The following is an 18,583-nucleotide window of genomic DNA, read 5'->3' on the forward strand; positions in this document are numbered from 1 at the left end:
CAGGGCCTGACACTTCAGAAGCACTTAATATTCACTGAAAAAATAGATACTCACAGAGTTAAAGATACCAACATCTTCCCATGAATGACTTAGATTTTACAAACCATCAGCTTAGATCACTATCTAAGTCTTAAAAGTCAGCACCTGTCAGCTCTGACCTAACTAAGCTTCCTCCACTGTAAACTGGGATTGACAAACTCTACTTCTCCATATTGCACCAGATTGTCCAGAGATCAAAGCATGTGATAAAGCACTTTAGAAATAGAACTGCTAGAGTATGTAAATATCAAGTATAATAATAACTAACTCTTAATTTTTTGTGTGAGTAAATTATCTAACAATATCAACAACTAAGGTGCTAGAAACAAAAAAGGCAAAAATCAGCATGACCAAATAAGATACACACATCTAACTACATCTTACCTGCAGTCTGAAAGCAAGTATAAACTATCGGTCTTGCCCTGTCACCTAGGCTGGAGCACAGTAGTGCGATCCCAGCTCATTGCCACCTCTGCCGACCGGGTTCAAGCTATTCTCCTGCTTCAGCCTCCAGAGTAGCTGGGACTACAGGCGTACACCACTATGCCCAGCTAATTTTTGTACTTTTAGTAGAGACGGGGTTTCACCATGATGGCCAGGCTAGTCCCAAACTCTGACCTCAAGTGATCCACCTGCCTTGACCTTCCAAAGTGTTGGGATTACAGGAGTGAGCCACCGCACCCCACCTCTCTATTAGTCTTAAGTGCTCTAAGGCATTTGTACTGTATCTGCTCTACGCTGGACCAAGTAACCACATTAAACAGTGAGGAGAGAGGTCATCCCTTATAGTAAATGCTAAGTTACATGAAGACAAGGAATCTGCTTTTCAAAAATGTATCCCCAGTAATTCCTAGAAAACAGCAAGCAATTCAGTAAGATGTGATGAATGAATAGACAGAGTGATAAACTAAAGAACTAACAGCCTAAGAAAGCGGACAGGGCAACTTGTAAGCTGACTACTGCCTGGTAGAAACAGATAAGATCTGCATCTGTCACTTGTCCTCCCACCCTGAACTAATATGTTCAAGGCTGATATGATTCCCATTCTTTCCACTATTCAAGGACCAACAGAAGCGGGAAAAAAACCAAAAGGCGAAGGAAAAAAGGCAAAAAAAAGAAAAAAAGGAAAATTTCACATTAATTGTGAGAATAATGACATTAGGAGTGACAATTTACCTGAGCTAATAAGTGTCTGGCTGGGCGCAGGTGTGGCTGTCCGTGTCAGGTTCATACCCACGTTCTGCTGACCGCTCCCATCTGCTTCTGCCTTCTTGGCTGCTGCACTTTCTGCCTCTGTCTGGCTGCCCTGGCTCACAGTCACTGTTTGGGCTGCAGGCAAGGGCTGCACCACTCCTGTGCCCTTCCTGGTACAGCTCCCACCACCCACTCCTGAGGAAGGCAACTGGCCCAAACCACCATGTGCCTGGCCACCTCCACCTGGACCCATGGACCCTGGGATGCTATTCCCACTGCCTCCACCAGCTTGACTAAGGTTGAGGGACTGGCTTGTGGCCCCAGAGGAAGCCTGTGCCACCGCTAGGGCCTGGCTAGAGGCCTGGGAGAGGCTAGAGACAGGGGAGGCTCCCGGAGGAATGGCCTTCTGAGTGGAGCCTTGCATTTGAGGTCCTTGAGCTGAGGCCTGTTGATTCCTTACTGCCAAGTTCTGCACCTGAAAGACATGAAAAAACAGATTAAGAAACGGAGGACTGGAGGCATTAAGGTCAAAGATTCAAACGCAGCCAGGATAGCTATTGTGTCATATTCCACAGAATACCTCAGCTCGTATCTCTGCCTTTACAATATACTTTAAGGCCTTCCTACCTCCTAGGGAGGAACTCTGGAACCATATCTGATTTTTCAGCCACCTTCACTCACTAGCAAGTGTGTCATCAAGTGTGGTCATTTATTCCTTCAAAATCTCTCTTCAGTTATCCCCTTCCTCGCCATTCAATCATTCAGCACCTTCCAAAAACCTACTATGCTTCAGATACTACACTGGATACTGGAAATGCAGAGAAAAGACACAGTCTCTGCTCTTAATGATTACTTTCTACTAGAGAAGACAAGAAAATTATCACTTATGATATAAGATGTATAGATATGCACCCAGTACCATAGGAGTACAAAGAAGGAAGAGCAACTAAGACTAGGGAGATCAAGAAAGGGCTTCCTAAAACACGTGATGCTGATCTGACACTCAGTAGGCAATGGTGAAGGTGGGGGTTTAAAGATATTGGTAATAGCATTTGCAAGGCCAGAACCAAAAAAGGATTATTATTTAGACCGGGCGCTGTGACTCACGCCTGTAATGCCAACACTTTGGGAGGCCAAGATGGACAGATTGCTTGAGGAATTCGAGAACAGCCTCGGCAACACTGCCTCTACAAAAAATACAGAAAATTAGCCAGGTATGGTGGCAAACACCTGTAGTCCTGGCTACTCAGGAGGCCAAGGTGAAAGGATCACTTGAGCCTGGGAGGCAGAGATTGCAGTGAGCTGAGATCATGCTACTGCACTCCAGCCTGGGTAACAGAGTGAGACCCTGTCTGTGGGAAAAAAAAAAAAAAAAAGACATTATTTTTAAATATTATAAAAAATATGTATAATTTCTAAAAAGACTGTATTTTTAGAAATTATAAATATTATGTTTGGGGTGAATTACAAGGAATGGAAAGAAAAGAAGCTAGGAAGGCAGGCTATGGATAAGGAGGTAGGAAGGTGCTTGGCCATTAAGGGCCTGGTGTGTTGAAATAAGGAATCTGAACTTTAGTTTGGGAACAGCAAGTTTATCTGTCTTATTCATTGTTATATTCCTAGCACCTTCATAGTTCTGGCACATAGTCAGTACTCTAAAATATGGATAAAGGGAAAGAACGATGCCCGCTTAACGGATTATAGGAAGCCAATAAAGGTTATTAATCAAAATAAACATTCATTTATACATTTATACATTTCTGATTGAAGTATAAATCAATACACTTCCTATTTTAGAAAATATTTGTTATCATATCCTAAAGTTGAACATTCACACACCCTCTAACCCAGGAATTCCACAAGAGAAACTCTTGCCATGTACCACAGGAGGCATGTATAGGAATGTTCATGGTGGCATTATTCATAGCAACCACAATCTGGAATCAACCCAAAGGGCCATCTACAGAAGAGAAGATGAATAAACTATAATATATTCACACAATAGAACAGTATGTAGAAACTACAATAAACTACAGTGACTCCAACAAAACAAATGGATCATGCCAATGTTATTAAGAAAGCACTCTCCAAAAGTGTACATACAGCATGAGTACCATAGACATTTCAATGCAATTAAAAAATATATATGGTGTCTGGGGTTTGCTTCAAAATACTCCACAGGCGGAGAAGGGCCAGACTGCATTGGCCATGTGTTGATAATTGTTGAAGCTGGATGGTAAGTACATAGGAATTCATACTTTTTCTATTTTTGTGTATGTTTAAAATTTTCTATAATAAAAAGGGCATTTTAGAAATATAGAGAGATGCAATAAAACTATATAAAAAAGGACTTCAGGGAAGAATGGACTTAGAAATCAGAAGGCTCCTTACTATGGGTAAAGGAAGGCAATAGATGGAACTGCACACTGCTTATTACATTATTAAAAGTTACTGAGTAAATAAATTTTAAAAGGTTATGACAAGACCAACAGTGAGAGAGTGTCATGATCCAAGGCTTATAATATTAGCAAATTCTGTGTACCAGAAGTACAATTAAAAAATTAGTGCCGGGCACGGTGGCTCATGCCCGTAATCCCAGCATTTTGGGAGGCCGAGGCGGGCGGATCACAAGGTCAGGAGATCAAGACCACGGTGAAACCCTGTCTCTACTAAAAATACAAAAAATTAGCTGGGCGCAGTGGCGGGCGCCTGTAGTCCCAGCTACTCAGGAGGCTGAGGCAGGAGAATGGCGTGAACCCGGGAGGTGGAGCTTGCAGTGAGCTGAGATCCAGCCACTGCACTCCAGGCTGGGCGACAGAGTAAGACTCCGTCTCAAAAAAAAAAAAAAAATTAGTAGTAACAACATGTATTTTCTTATTTTAAAAAAATAAGTTAGTAAAAGTTTCCTGATAGTAATGTGGAAAAGAATTACAAGTAGGTAAGACTGAAGTCAAGAAGACCATTTAGAAAACTAGTACAATATGCCGGTGCCGTGGCTCACGCCTTAATTCCAGTACTCTGGGAGACCAAGGTGGGCAGACTGCCCGAGCTCCCGAGTTCGAGACCAGCAGGAGCAACATGGAGAAACCCTATATTCTAACTAAAAATACAAAACATTAGCCGGGCATAGTGGCACAAGCCTGTAATCCAGCTACTCAGGAGGCTGAGGTACAAGAATCGCTTGAACTCAGGAGGCAGAAGTTGCAGTAAGCCGAGATCACACCACAGCACTCCAGCCTGAGCAGCAGAGAGACTCTGTCTCCAAAATAAAAAAAGAAAGAAAACTAGTACAGAACAGTTTCAAATAATTAAAACCTGAATTCAGGCAGGAGCAGAAGCAGTAGAGAAGAGTTGATGACTTTTGAGAGATATTAACAAGAATCATCAGGATTGGGTGCTTTAGTATATAATATTATCTGGTAATCATTAATATATAGTTTTTCCAATCAGCTTCATTTCCATAATGGCTATTTCAAACTTTCCCACTCTCTCCCTATACCTCAGGCTACCTTCTGTTTCTCCTCCTACTCTTCACCTCTTCAAAGAAAACAAAAACCATTATATGAGCATTACCTCATCACTTCCCCCTTCTCTCCCTTCTCTCCTTCCTATCAAAAAGCAATCAATCCTCTGCGCTCCACATCCCATCTCCTCCTGCCATCTCAAGAAGCATATAATATCCACTGCCTCCTCTTCCACTTCTCCTTCTCCACTGGCTCCCTCATCACCATGTATGAAATGCACATTCCCCTCCCCGGTTCCACCTTCCTTTCCTGGTGCTGATAAACTCTTAATAGCTGTTTACAGTCACTGTATTCATTCCCACCAGCCATTCACACCCCTCAAACTCATCATACTACTTTGGATTCACCACCCCCTCAAACTCAACTGAAACAACTCTGCCTCCCTATTAATAAACCCCCCCCCCTTCCACACACGCATGCACACACGCACATCTTATAACACTTCGTTCCTTTGCCTTCATGACACTACAGTCCAGATTTTCCTATCTGCTGCTCTTTCCCATTCCCCTCTGCTGGCCCATTACCCTCTATCGATCTTGAACTGCTTTTCCAAAGTGGGGCTTCATCCTACCTCAGGGCCCCATATTAAACGTTCTTCTCCTCAATCTGTACTATCTCCCCAAACATTTTTTTTTTAAGATTGAGTTTCATCCTTGTTGCCCAGGCTGGAATACAATGGCATGATCTCGGCTCACTGCAACCTCCAACTCCCAACTCCCAGGTTCAAGTGATTCTCCTGCCTCAGCCTCCCAAGTAGCTGGGATTACAGGGGTGCACCACCACACCCAGCTAATGTTTGTATTTTTAGTAGAGACAGGGTTTCACCATGTTGATCAGGTTGGATGGTCTCAAACTCCTGACCTCGGGTGATCCACCCGCCTCGGCCTCCCAAAGTGCTGGGATTACAGGCATGAGCCACAGCACCGGGCCTTTTTTTTAAGATGGAGCTTCCTCTGTTAACCAGGCTGGGTGCAGTGGCACGGTCTTGGCTCACTGCAACCTCCAACTCCCAAATTCAAGTGATTCCCCTGCTTCAGCCTCCCAGTAACGGGGGCTATGGGCACACACCACCATGCCCAGCTAATGTTTTTTGTATGTTTAGTAAAGACGGAGTCTGACTGTTGCTCAAGTTGGTCTCAAACTCCTGATCTCAGGTGATTCACCCGCCTCAGCCTCCCGAAGTGCTGGGATTATAGGTGTGAGCCACTGTGCCCGGCCTCCCCAGGCAATTTTAAACACTGAGGAGGGTGAACTAATTTAGTAGATGGGGGACTTCAATTATCATCTATATGCCTACTACTCTCAAATGTTTATCTCCAACCCAGACCTCTTCTCTGAGCTCAAGAACCACATAATAAAACTGCAGTCTCAGTGTCTCCTCATGGATGGCTCACAAGCACTTCTAAGCCTGTATGTCCAAAACTGAACTTCACTCTAAATACACTTCTACATTCGTTGTCTCATAAACAGCACCACCGGCCACCCACTGCTATATCAGATCTCATATCTGGCATCTCCCTTAATTCCCCCATCTCTTAAATTCGTTTACCCTCTTCAATGATTCTTCCAAGTTATCCTCAAATCTATGCGTTTCTGTCCATCTCCACTGCTACCCTCAATACAAACATCATCTTTCCCTTAAACCGTGAGAACAGTTATTCTCCCGACAGTCACACTCACAACATTATCTGTTTAGTCTCCAAAGAGGAAATCAACATGGTATTTAAAATGCAAAACAAAACAAAAATACATTCAAATCTCTCCGTGTCACTTCCATATTTAAAATCCTCCTACAGCTTCCAATTGCTTTTTATAAAAAGCCCAAAATCCTAAACACAGCCCCCAAGGCCCTGCAAGATAAGGTTCCTCCTACCCATCTAGCCCCACTTTGCCAAACTCCAAGAATACAAGACTGTCAATTCCTCAAACAAATCAAGTTCCTGCCCTCCTCAGGGCCTTTGGACACACTGTTCTCCTGCCTCCAACACTCTCCTTTCACATCCTTATCTGGCTAACTTCTGCACGCCCCAAGTGAAATGTCACCTCCCTGACTTCTACACCCCACGCCAAAGCTAAATTAAGTCCCTTTCTAAATTCTCAGAACACTCGGTACTTTCTCAATTATTTCCCCATTCAGGTGACTATTAGTTTAATGTCTGGTGTTTCAATGGTCTATGAGCTCCACAAAAGAAGTGATTATGACTTTCTTGGGCACCCAAGGTTACGGAATGTTTGATACATTAGTAATAGCAGTTATTCCTAAACACTCACTACATTCAGGCACTTTTCAAGCAGTTAAACACAGCAACTCATTTAGTCCTCACAACACATCCTGAGGTAGGCATATTACAATATATATTTTACAGACGAAAAAAACGATAACAGAAAGATGTCAGATCATTTGCACAGGGTCACACAGTAAGTAGTGGAGCTGGAATCTGACCCAACGGATGCGTATTTTTAACTACTGCCCTCTGTTCCTCCACATATTGACACTCAAATATCTGACGAATGAATGAGTGGATAAATCAAAGAACTGGATAAGGAAATGGAACCAACCTCATTCTTGGCTCCCACTGCTATCACCAAGTCTAAAACAAAGGCTTGCCTTACAGCTAGATGACCCCAAGAGTTTCTTAGCAGGTTCCCTAACTTCTCTTCTCCAGGAACTATTAGAACAGTATTAGAACAGTTATTCTCCCTACAGTTCTTCCTAAATACTTTCCTCATCCTGTTATTCTGCAATGATCCCTGTGACCTATGAAGTTAACTACAACCTCCTTTACTTGGCTTTTATGCTCCACCCTAGCAATGACCTCTTTTATCATCAGGCCTGTTGATTCTATTTTATTTATCCCCTCATTCCAACGCCCACCACATATACTCATATTTAAATACATGACTATGCTCTTAACGCTTGCTGTTCTCTCTCCAGTTTTCTTCTCACTCCAAATCAAATCCACTCACCCTTCAAGACTCTGCTCAAGTATCCCAATAAGGCATTGCAAAGTAATGTAACCAATTCTTTTCCAAACTCATGTGTCACTCAAAGTTAGCACCATTTAGTTTAGCACTTTTTTTTTTTTTGAGATGGAGTCTTATTCTGTCGCCCAGGCTGGAGTGCAGTGGCGCGATCTTGGCTCACTGCAGCCTCTGCCTCCCGAGTTCAAGTAATTCTCCTGTGTCAACCTCCCAAGTAGCTGGAACTACAGGCACACCACCACCAAGCCCGGCTAATTTTTGTATTTTCAGTAGAGACGGGGTTTCACCATATTGGTCAGGCTGGTCTTGAACTCCTGAACTCAGGTGATCCACCCTCCTCAGCCTCCCAAAGTGCTGAGATTACAAGAGTGAGCTACCACGCCCAGCCTAGTTTAGCACTTTCATTATCTAAGCTCTTTGAAAACCTGACTCACATTTCTTTTTCGATCCTGCAAAATTTCTAATACAATTGCTCCTTGGTATCCACAGGGGATTAGTTCCAGGCTCATGGACATCAAAATCTGCAGACATTCGATTCCCTTTTATAAAACAGAGCAGTGTTTGCATATCATCTGTGCACATAGCACATCTTCCTGTATACTTTAAATCACCTCTTGATTAATTATAATACCTAATACAATGTAAGTACTATGTAAATAGTTACACTATGCTGTATTTTTGTATTTTTTTATTCTTGTATTGCTATTTTTAATTGGTTTTTTCCCCAAATATTTTCAATCTGCAAGTTGGTTGTAATCTGTGGATGTGGAAGCCAAAGATGCAGAACCTGCAGGTATGGAACCCACAAACAGGGAGGGCCAGAAGTACACATAGGAAGAACTCAACATTTACCAGCTTACTGATAAACTATAAGGATGTAATAATTATCCTAAGATCCTAGGTTGTGTCCCATCCATAAGAAGCTAACATTTCAGGCTCAAAAATACATGTATTTTGGGAATAAGTCACAGGAAGTAACGGTGAGGAAGACCTTTACTGGGAAAAACAGTGAAAGGAAGAGGAGAGTGAGAGTTGAGAACCAGAGTAACTTACAAACAGAAGCAACCAAACACTCCTCCAGTAAGGTCATTCCTCAGCCAGGTCAGCTTTAGATCTAACAGAAGAATTCTCTCAACAATCTCTTCTCTTCTGACAGTACTATGAGAGAATTAAGACTCTCCAAATAAAACAGACCCACAGGAGACTTGAAGGATGGTGAGGAAATTTACCCTATCTTGAAAATAAGATTTCTCAAATCCACAGGACTATTTTCAGGCAAATCTCCTTGTTTTGCTAACTCAAATTAACTCAAAGGTTATACAGGATTCAAGTTCTATGGTGATTAAGGGAAGGAAAAACAAAACACAAAAAGTAAGAATTCTGAAAAGCGTAATGAAGCAGAAGGGTGGACCCAGGTCCATGGTCATTCCCTTCATCCTACCCAGTGCCCACCAACAGGTAAAGTCATCCCCACTAACCTGATCTGCATCTGCATGAACTCCAGGAGACTGAGCAGATGGCACCTCCTGCTGGACTGCAGCCACTGCCCCATTAGGCATCAGGATGAGTTGGGAAGCTAGAGGCACATTCCGACCCAGGGTTCGGTTTACCTGCAATAGGTTTCCCAGCTGTGGCTGGCAAGGAGAGGAAGACGAAGAGCAAAGAGGACAAGAGGAAAGAAGAGACAGAAGAGATGGAAAGGAAGGACCACAAGACAAAATAAACAGAAGATATTAAACAGCTGAGCCCTGTCTGTTCCACACCAACCCAGGAGCCTCATACTCTCCACATGTGATGAACCATCCAGAAGAAAACCTAGAATGCACAGAAAACTACAGATTGATGTCAAAGAGTCAGATGTCGAAGAAATAGAGAAAATTAGGATTTTAGAACAAGTACTTACATATATTGCTCAGTAGGCTGAGCGATAACACAGAATTTGTATACTTGTGCCAAAGGTTTAAAGGTCGACTATATCTAACACTAATTTAGTCAAATGTTAAGCCAGTATTTTCTAGCATAATATCTTAATTTAATCTACAGGCTACCTGTGAACAGAGAGCATCACTTCTAGGTTAAGTAAAGTATGGGAAGTAGGTCCCAGCTTCTCTCAAGACATCAGGGTAACCATGGTTTCAAAAAATGGCTTTTGGCAGGGCGCAGTGGCTCACACCTGTAATCCTAGCACTTTGGGAGGCCGAGGCAGGCGGATCACTTGAGGTCAGGAGTTCCAGACCAGCCTGGCCAATATGGTGAAACCCCGTCTCTACTAAAAATACAAAAATTAGTCAGGTGTAGTGGCACGTGCCTGTAATCCCAGCTACCTGGGAGGCTGAGGCAGGAGAATCACTGGAACTCGGGAGGCAGAGGCTGCAGTGAGCCGAGATTGTGCCACTGTACTCCAGCCTAGGGGACACAGTGAGATTCTGTCTCCCAAAAAAAAAAAAAACCGGCTTTCACTCAAGTATTTGCCAGGGCCAGACAATCATGCCCCTGGGGCAATGGTGGCTGCATCTGTGGCTTACCCGTAGATACATCTGGGCCTGCGACTGGTTGAGGGGTGGGGAGGTGGTGTTCCCCAGTAGCACAGATTGGGTCAAGGTGGTAGCACTGGGAGAGCTCACACTCTGGGATCGGCTGATGAGCTGGGCGGCCGATGTGGTGGCCAGATTGATCTGTGTGGTATAGAAAGGAACCAGGACTAAGGATTTGGGAGAAGTAAAAGGAAATGTACATAACTGACAAAATCAGAGTCACACAGTCAAGAACAGAATATTTCACTTTCTTTTTTTTTTTTTTTTTCTGAGACGGAGTCTCGCTCTGTCACCCAGGCTGGAGTGCAGTGGCCGGATCTCAGCTTACTGCAAGCTCCGCCTCCCGGGTTCGCGCCATTCTCCTGCCTCAGCCTCCTAAGTAGCTGGGACTACAGGCGCCCGCCACCTCGCCCGGCTAATTTTTTTTTGTATTTTTAGTAGAGACGGGGTTTCACCGTGTTAGCCAGGATGGTCTCGATCTTCTGACCTCGTGATCCGCCCGTCTCGGCCTCCCAAAGTGCTGGGATTACAGGCTTGAGTCACCGCGCCCGGCCAGAATATTTCACTTTCATGGAGCCGGGGGAAATGAATAATGTCTTCCTATCCAAAACTGTCATCCTGGTTACTTTAGGGTATTACCGAAGTGAAAAAAAACCAACAGTCTCTAACCACTAGTGTTAACAGTTGAGAAGACAAAAGATTGAAACAGAACAGATTTTACTGCTCATTGAAGAGTTCAGGGATAAGTCCCTTTCTTTTGTTATTTCCTCTTCTTCCCCAGAATTTTCTTTTCTTTCTTCCTTAGACTTCCTCTTTAGAGACTCCAATATAGATTAATGTTGGTTACTTTCCCCTGTACTACTATTCTCTACTTAAGAGCAGTAACTATCCACTGACGGCTCAATACACACTCTCAGATCAGCGGCACAAAGTAATTTAACACAGGGACAAAGACCCAGGTAGAGACGCCTCTCAGTGGGAGAGGCGGTACTCACCGAGGCCTGGGTGGTGGTAGTCTGCTGCTGTGTAGTGCTGGTGTTTGGGGAGCTGGCCTGCCGACTGGCAGCAATTGTGGCCTGTTAAAGGGGAAGGGAAACAAGAAGTAGCAAAGACAGCGAAGGAAAAAGCTCTCAGTCTTCTAGTAATAAATCACAAGCACAAAACATAGAGATTTCACGTTATAAACAGGGAGATTCCACTTTAGGGTAAAGAAAAGTATATTCACTAGCCCGATAATCCTCATATTACCACATATGCTAACCAATTAGTACCACATAACACTCCTGGGGCAGAGAGGCAACTTGCCCTCCAGTTCCCACTCTCTTTTAGGTGGAAAAAGATGTGTTTTGTTTTGTTTTTTGTTTTTTTTTTGAGAAGGAGTCTCGCTCTTTCACCCAGGCTGGAGTGCAGTGGCATGATCTCGGCTCACTGCAACCTCCGCCTGCCAGGTTCAAGTGATTCTCCTGCCTCAGCCTCCAGAGTAGCTAGGATTACAGGCGCACACCACCACGCCCAGCTAATTTTTGTATTTTTAGTAGAGGGGGTTTTACCATATTGGCTAGGCTGGTCTTGAACTCTTGACCGTAAGTGATCCACCTGCCTCAGCCTCCCAGAGTGCTGGGATTACAGGTGTGAGCCACTGTGCCCAGCCGGAAAAAGATCTTTTGGTCAGGTCGTATCATGAGTCAATGCAAGTCTAGTCCAGAGGTATCCCATATAAATACAATGTGAACCACATATATAATTTTCTACCATGCAAATTTTTAAAAAGTAAAACAGGAAAAGTTAACTTTCATAATTTATTTTATTTAGCCCAATATAAAATATCACTTCACATGCAATTAATATTTTTTAATTACTGATATTTTACCTTTTTTGTACTAAGTAGTCTAACTGTAAAATCTTATAGGACATCTCCATTTAGACTAGCCACATTTCAAGCACTCAATAGCGATATGTGGCTAGTGACTACGATATTAGACAGTGTAGGTCTAGATTATAGACAGCGCAGGTCTAGAACATAGCCACTCTATACCTAAAAAGTGATTTTATAGTTCTTACTGCAACCCCAGAAGCTAAGATGCATCCATCCTCCCACAGGAGACAGGAGGCAGAAGAGGCTGCCTGCAGCCTGACTTAGTATAGGACGCAATATGCCCAAAAAATCTCCCCTACCCACCTGTAGTGCCTGTACCCTCCCTCTCAGGCCAGCTGGCTGCTGACCTCTCACCTGCTGGACAGCAGCCAGGCTATGCAGCTGGGCATTACTGAGTTGCTGCTGGAGCATGAACTGGTGGAAATACTGAGCTGCATTGGGCTGCCGCTGCAGTGCCTGCAAAGCCTAGGAAAAGACAGAGAGGATAAAACATTAAGAATGGACTCCTAGCTCCTATTCTATGTAAATCACTATATTTGTGTGGCCATGGGAAGGAAAGAAACCAGAGAAGATGGGAGTTGGGGCTAAATCTTCAACAGCTATTTTCCTTTTTTTTTTTTTTGAGACAGAGTTTCGCTGGTTGCCCAGGGCTGGAGTGCAACGGCGCAATCCACCGCAACCACCGCAACCTCTGCCTCCCGGGTTCAAGCAATTCTCCTGCCTCAGCCTCCCAAGTAGCTGGGATAACAGGCATGCGCCACCGTGCCCAGCTTATTTTGTATTTTTAGTAGAGACAGAGTTTTTCCATGTGGGGTCAAGCTGGTCTCGAACTCCTGACCTCAGGTGATCCGCCTGCCTCAGCCTCCCAAAGTGCTGAGATTATAGGCATGAGCCACCACGCCCAGCCTTTTCCTTCATTTTTTAGAGCAAGGTCAACTTGCTCTATCACCCAGGATGGAGCGCAGTGGCGTGATCATAGTTTCCTGTAACCTCAAACTCCTAGTTCAAACAGTCCTGACTGCCTCAGACTCCCAAGTAGCTAGGACTACAGGTATGCACCGCCATGTCTAGTTAATTTTTTTTATTTTTAGAGATGGGGTCTTGCTATGTTACCCAGGCTGGTCTTGAACTCCTGGCCTCAAGAGAGCCTTCTGAGCCAGGCGCGGTGGCTCATGCCTGTAATCCCAGCACTTTGGGAGGCCTAGGAGGGTGGATCACCTGAGGTCAAGAGTTTCAAGACCAGCCTGGTCAACATGGTGAAAACTCCACCTCTACTAAAAATACAAAAAATTAGCTGGGCATGGTGGTGGGCGCCTGTAATCCTAACAACTAGGGAGGCTGATGCAGAAGAATTGCTTGAACCTGGGAGGCGGAGGTTGCAATGAGCTGAGATCGCGCCATTGCACTCCGGCCTGGGCAACAAGAGCAAAACTCCATCTCAAAAAAAAAAAAAAAAAATCCTTCTGCCTCTGCCTCAGTAAATCTATATAGTCCTTTAAAAACTGGAAGAAACAATCACAGTCATGCGCCACAAAACCACTACTTGGTCAATGGCAGACCACGTATACAAGAGCTATACTATATAACCTAGCAATAGGCTATACTATATAACCTAGGTGTATAGTAGGCTATATAATCTGGGTTTGTGTACGTGCACTCTATGACAGTCACACAATTACAAAATTGCCTAACAATACATTTCTCAGAACATATTCCTGTCATTAAGTGACAGATGACTGTAATTCTATGGTTTATTCTCCATAGAATGTAAGAAAAGCAAAGCAGTGCAATTTACACAACTTATTTCTCCAATTGGGAGCTGGAAATACATGCCATAGCAAAGACTAGATAGGGTGAAAATAAACAAGATGCCGATTAATGTAAAGAAAATAAGAAAAAAAGCTGGGCATGGTGGCATGTGCCTATAGTCCCAGCTAGTCAGGAGGATAAGATGAGAGAACTGGGAGTCTGAGGCTGCAGTGAGCCCTGATCGCACCACTGCACTCCAACTTGGGCAATAAAGCTAGACCTTGTCTCAAAAAAAAAAAGAAAAGGAGAAAATGTAAAAGTATATTTTAGATAGACAGTAAAGGTTATAGAGCCCTAATGGGTTGGAAATAATGAAAAAATAAATAGTGGCTTCTAAAAGATTCCATCAGGTAAAATTTTCAACAAATTCAACCAATTGGCATTTTTACATATTTACAGTATGCTAATACAGATTTATAAAATGAACAGTAGTTTGGTTTTAGTGCTAACTGGACTTTACTGAATTCTTATTTTTTAATAATTGGAACTATTTTTATGATATGCATAGTTATTCTAGTAACCAAAATATTTACTAAAAGACCTCATTCCCTAACAGAATTAATACAAACATGGAATTTGCTGTTTGTTTAAAAATAAATCTCTAAAGAGTTCCATGATACTTCTATTACTCAAGGGGATTTACAAGAATGGCCAAAGATTAAAAACCTGGCAATCCAGGATGAGAAAGGGTTAGTTAGAACCTAGCTAGATGGACTGAATGTTGTTTTTTAAATCCTTATTTGAAAGACCGGATTTCACTGTTTGCTTGCCCAAACCTTTGTAAACTCCTAAGATTCTCAGAGCTGGAAGACAGCTTAGTCATCATTTAACCCAATTCTCCCCAATTTGTTGAAAAAGAACTGAGCACAATTATTTTCCAGCATCACTGCCTACCACAATCCAAGACTCACAGACCATGGCCCCTCAGAGCTGAGCCTCACCTGCACTGCTTGTCGTTCATATAGTGACATTTGAGCTATCTGGGGCCGAGAGCTGCCCCCTGAGCTGGAACTCCCATTGGTGGAGTTGGAGTTCTGCTCGCTCTCAGTCTCCATGATAGCGGTCCAGGGTCCCCAAGGCTGGTGCTCTGACTCAAGACCTAGATGGAAGCAGTAAAAGGTTAAAACTTGTATCTTGATCCCAAGCTGTTATCTCATGTTATTATTCAAGAACACAGGAAATCCCTAAGTATCTGCGAATCCTCCTCCTCTTCCATAAGCCATGATTTCTCATCTTAAAACTCCCAAATTTCAGTACACTCTTGCAACCATGTCTTCCCAATATTACCATCTTTTGAAGCTATGCAGTCTCAAAAGAAACAATCTTTACATATTCCCTCATGGGTGTCACTAAGTAAAATGGCCAGGTGAGATGGCACCTTACAATATCAAAGCTACCTTACATTCCCATAACATTTTTTAACAGTTTAAAATCTTCTCACTTAAAATTTTTGGCTATCTCGTTTTCGTCTCCATCTGCATCGCGTTATCATCCAAATGAGTCACCATATACTGGGGAGCCACTAGTTGCCTCCTTTCACTGGGTTAGGCACTCCACCTATACTCTCTCTCTCATAGTAGTGCTGTAAACACTGTTATCCTTATTTTACAATTTAAGAAATAAGGTTTTCTGAGATTAAAGAAGTTGCCCTAATAAGTATCAAGTCTTTAGACTAATACATGCTTCTTCAAACCAAACTGTGATTAAGGCAGTGTCATTCACTATGATAGTGAGTACTTGTTATCCTCATTTTATGGAGGAGGACCTTAAGATACAGACACATTTAGTGGGTCATGGAAGGTCATAATACTAGGAGGCAGAAGAGCTCACCTACAGCCCACATAGCCCAAATAGCTGCCTGGTTCCAGCTCCGGCTACTAATAACACCTCAGGCATGTCGCTTTTCCTCCTTATACCTGTTTCCTCACTGCAAAGAAGGCTTCTTACTGAATGTAATATATCATTTTAAGAAATGACTCCGGGGTATGCAACATAGAAATACACACAATGAAAATCTTCAAGAAAGTAAGATGCAACTTTGTAGTCTACTAACACGTCAGAATTTACCCACTGCGGACTACACTTAAATTTGCAAAAAGACACATATGAAAACATTGCTAAGAACCAAGCAAAGAGAGAGGAGATAAGAATAAATATTCTTCCAAAGCAGCACTAAATGACAATAAGGTTTTTACTCATTCTTTTTTTTCTCTTTTGTTAAGCTCCACACTACTTTCTCTACTTCTGAGGCACTGGGCCACTAGAAATATCAGGTCACCAAAATATTATTTGGCTTAGGAATATAAACATCAAACCAGAATTTCTGCTAAGTGTTGTCAACAGGTTTATTAGGGTGAATGGATTGGTCACAGGGATTGCATCCAAAACAAACAAACAAGCAAAGTAAATAAAATCAAACTGCTTGGCCTTGGCAATAAAGCTGAGGATATTTCTTATTATCTCATTCCCAGTATCATCCGATCACACCATTATCCCACCCCCAAATCTTTAGTTTCACTTAGGACTACCAAATGTCACTGCAAACATGTATATAACCCAAAAAGTACATAGGAAAAATCATATCAGCTTCAACTAGTCTACCTTCTCCCCACATCTTTTGCCAAAATATCAAAGCACTAAACAGATACAGACCCATGAATCCTCATTATCAGCATGTGAAGAAAAAAAGTGGGTAAGGATTAGAGGCAGCACGGCACAGTTTTATAGATTACTGGATTTAGTTCACTGGACTCAGAGACATGAGACCCCTTTGCTAGGTATAGAGACCATAATTCCTACATTCACATGTGAAAATACTCACAAACTGTATGACCCCTCGTCTCCCCAAAACTGAATTCTTATTAACAATTTTATTTTGATTGTGAACTAGAAATAAAAATATAAAGGGACCAACTTAAAAGTCTCAATAAAATCGAGGGAAATTGCCACCAAAACCAGGATTCCTGGATCCCAGGCACATAAATGTATTCACTTGTGATCAACATTATGACTACAAGATTAAATACAAATAATGGAGACAAGCAGTTTGGGCAGCACCAGGAATCAAAATTTTCAAAATTAAACTGGAAGAGAGTGAGAAGCTGATCCACAGATGTCCCCAAAGTAGCTAAGCCACGGTCATCCTAAAAGGTAGCATGTGGGGTATACATGCGGTTGGGTAGGCGCACAGACCTACCGAAGGGAGCTAGAAAGGGACTTTGAGGTGGACTTAGTATTGGGTCGAGAGTTGGAGAAAGTCAGTATCCCTAAGCACAAAACTCTTATCATGTAGAAAGGATGGGACATAGAAAGGGGGACGGGAGAAGGGGGTGGTTGAGGGAAGACTGTGCCAAAGACACGGTAATAATCAAGAGAACAGGGAGAGTAGACGCCCAGGGGTCCTGGTTCTATATAGAACCTTGATGAAAATGATGTTTCAAAGACAAATCAAATACACCGGGGGAAGAGGGTGGATCCAGTGGTGCGCCCAGAGTGAACTGACCCAAGTGAGCAGGGACATGTGCATACAGATAGCAGGGAGACAGGCAGAAGTCAAGGAACTGGAGGTTGAAGAACCCAGTGGACCACGAAAGCAGGGAGATAACGAGACAGCATGCTCGGCTGGAAGGACCAAAGTCAGAGAAGGAAAAATGAATAAGAAAATGAGCAGTCAGAGGCAGCTAGGGTGACGGACAGACAGCATGAAGCGCAGCAGAATGAATAGCCAGAAGACTCGGACAGGCAGAGCCGAAGGACCGCAGAGCTCAGCGCCAGAGGTAGGCAGGGAAAGCAACTGGGGGAGGTACCTGGGGCGTTACACAGATGGAGGTGGCTGAGGAAACATCCCCGCGCAGCCAAGCCCCCAAAGGTCCTGCCCCTCCCCGGCCCTCGGTCGCCCGGTTACCTTCTCGCCTGGCTCTGCACCCAAGTCCTCCCCGGGGGCGTCCACCTCATGTGCCCGGGTCCCCAGTCTCCAGGCTGGGCTGGGGGCTCGCTCGGCCTCCGCGGCGGGCTCCCCTCGCCTCCTCCCCTTCCTGGAGGGGCGGGGGCGCCGAGGGCGGGGTGGGAGGCGCCCGGCGCGGCCGCGGCTCCCCGCCCCTCCCGCCGCTCCGGGTGCGGGCCCGGCAGCGGCTCAGCCAGGCCTCCGGGGCTCGCTCCGGGCCTGTCACTTCCTGCCCGGCCGAGGAGGTGGGGGCCGCAGGCCGGGGGCTGCGGGCCGGGCTGGAGGAGGGGGCTGCGGGGAGGTGCTTCCGGGGCAGCCGGACCCCTCCCCCGTCCCTCCGCCTCCCCTCGGCGCCCTCCGCCCCCTCCCTCCCGCGCGTCCCTCGTTTCCTGCCGGCGCCCGTTGCCATGGCGACGCAGCTCCCGGGCCTCTGCGCTCCAGGCCCCGGGGTTTTTTCCTCTCTGGCTCTCTTTCTCCTCTTTTTTACCCCCTTCTTTCTCTCCGAGTTCTGCTCGCCGGTTGGAGGGACGACACTAACAAAGTGCTGGCCTCTAGTGGGGAACGCACTTCTCGGAGAGGAGAGGGAGATGGGAGAAGGGAGGGAAGTGACGTGAGAAGGGGAGAAAGAAGGTATTTTCTGGAGCTGCTGGGAATAAGGGATAGAAAGAAAGGATCAAAGGGA

The 18,583-nt window shown here is 44.3% G+C and overlaps 1 protein-coding gene across 2 annotated transcripts in view; it reads right to left on the minus strand.

Annotated features, from left to right (window-relative positions):
* Window positions 1-18,176, minus strand: part of PHC1 (polyhomeotic homolog 1) — a 26,378-nt gene extending 8,202 nt beyond the window's left edge. Inside the window, exons 1-7 of one of the 2 annotated variants that reach the window (XM_023192383.3) lie at window positions 17,863-18,176; window positions 14,900-15,057; window positions 12,504-12,614; window positions 11,269-11,349; window positions 10,265-10,414; window positions 9,218-9,373; window positions 1,216-1,708 (exon numbers count right to left, since the gene is read on the minus strand). In XM_023192383.3, coding sequence (XP_023048151.1) covers window positions 1,216-1,708; window positions 9,218-9,373; window positions 10,265-10,414; window positions 11,269-11,349; window positions 12,504-12,614; window positions 14,900-15,013 — 1,105 coding nt within the window. In that variant the 5' untranslated portion in view covers window positions 15,014-15,057; window positions 17,863-18,176. The remainder of the gene's footprint in view (window positions 1-1,215; window positions 1,709-9,217; window positions 9,374-10,264; window positions 10,415-11,268; window positions 11,350-12,503; window positions 12,615-14,899; window positions 15,058-17,862) is intronic. The other variant, XM_023192384.3, reaches the window with a different exon arrangement.
* Between the last annotated feature and the right edge of the window lie 407 nt (window positions 18,177-18,583).

This window comes from Piliocolobus tephrosceles, chromosome 10 (genome assembly GCF_002776525.5).
Source record: "Piliocolobus tephrosceles isolate RC106 chromosome 10, ASM277652v3, whole genome shotgun sequence".
Taxonomy (NCBI): Eukaryota; Metazoa; Chordata; class Mammalia; order Primates; family Cercopithecidae; genus Piliocolobus; species Piliocolobus tephrosceles.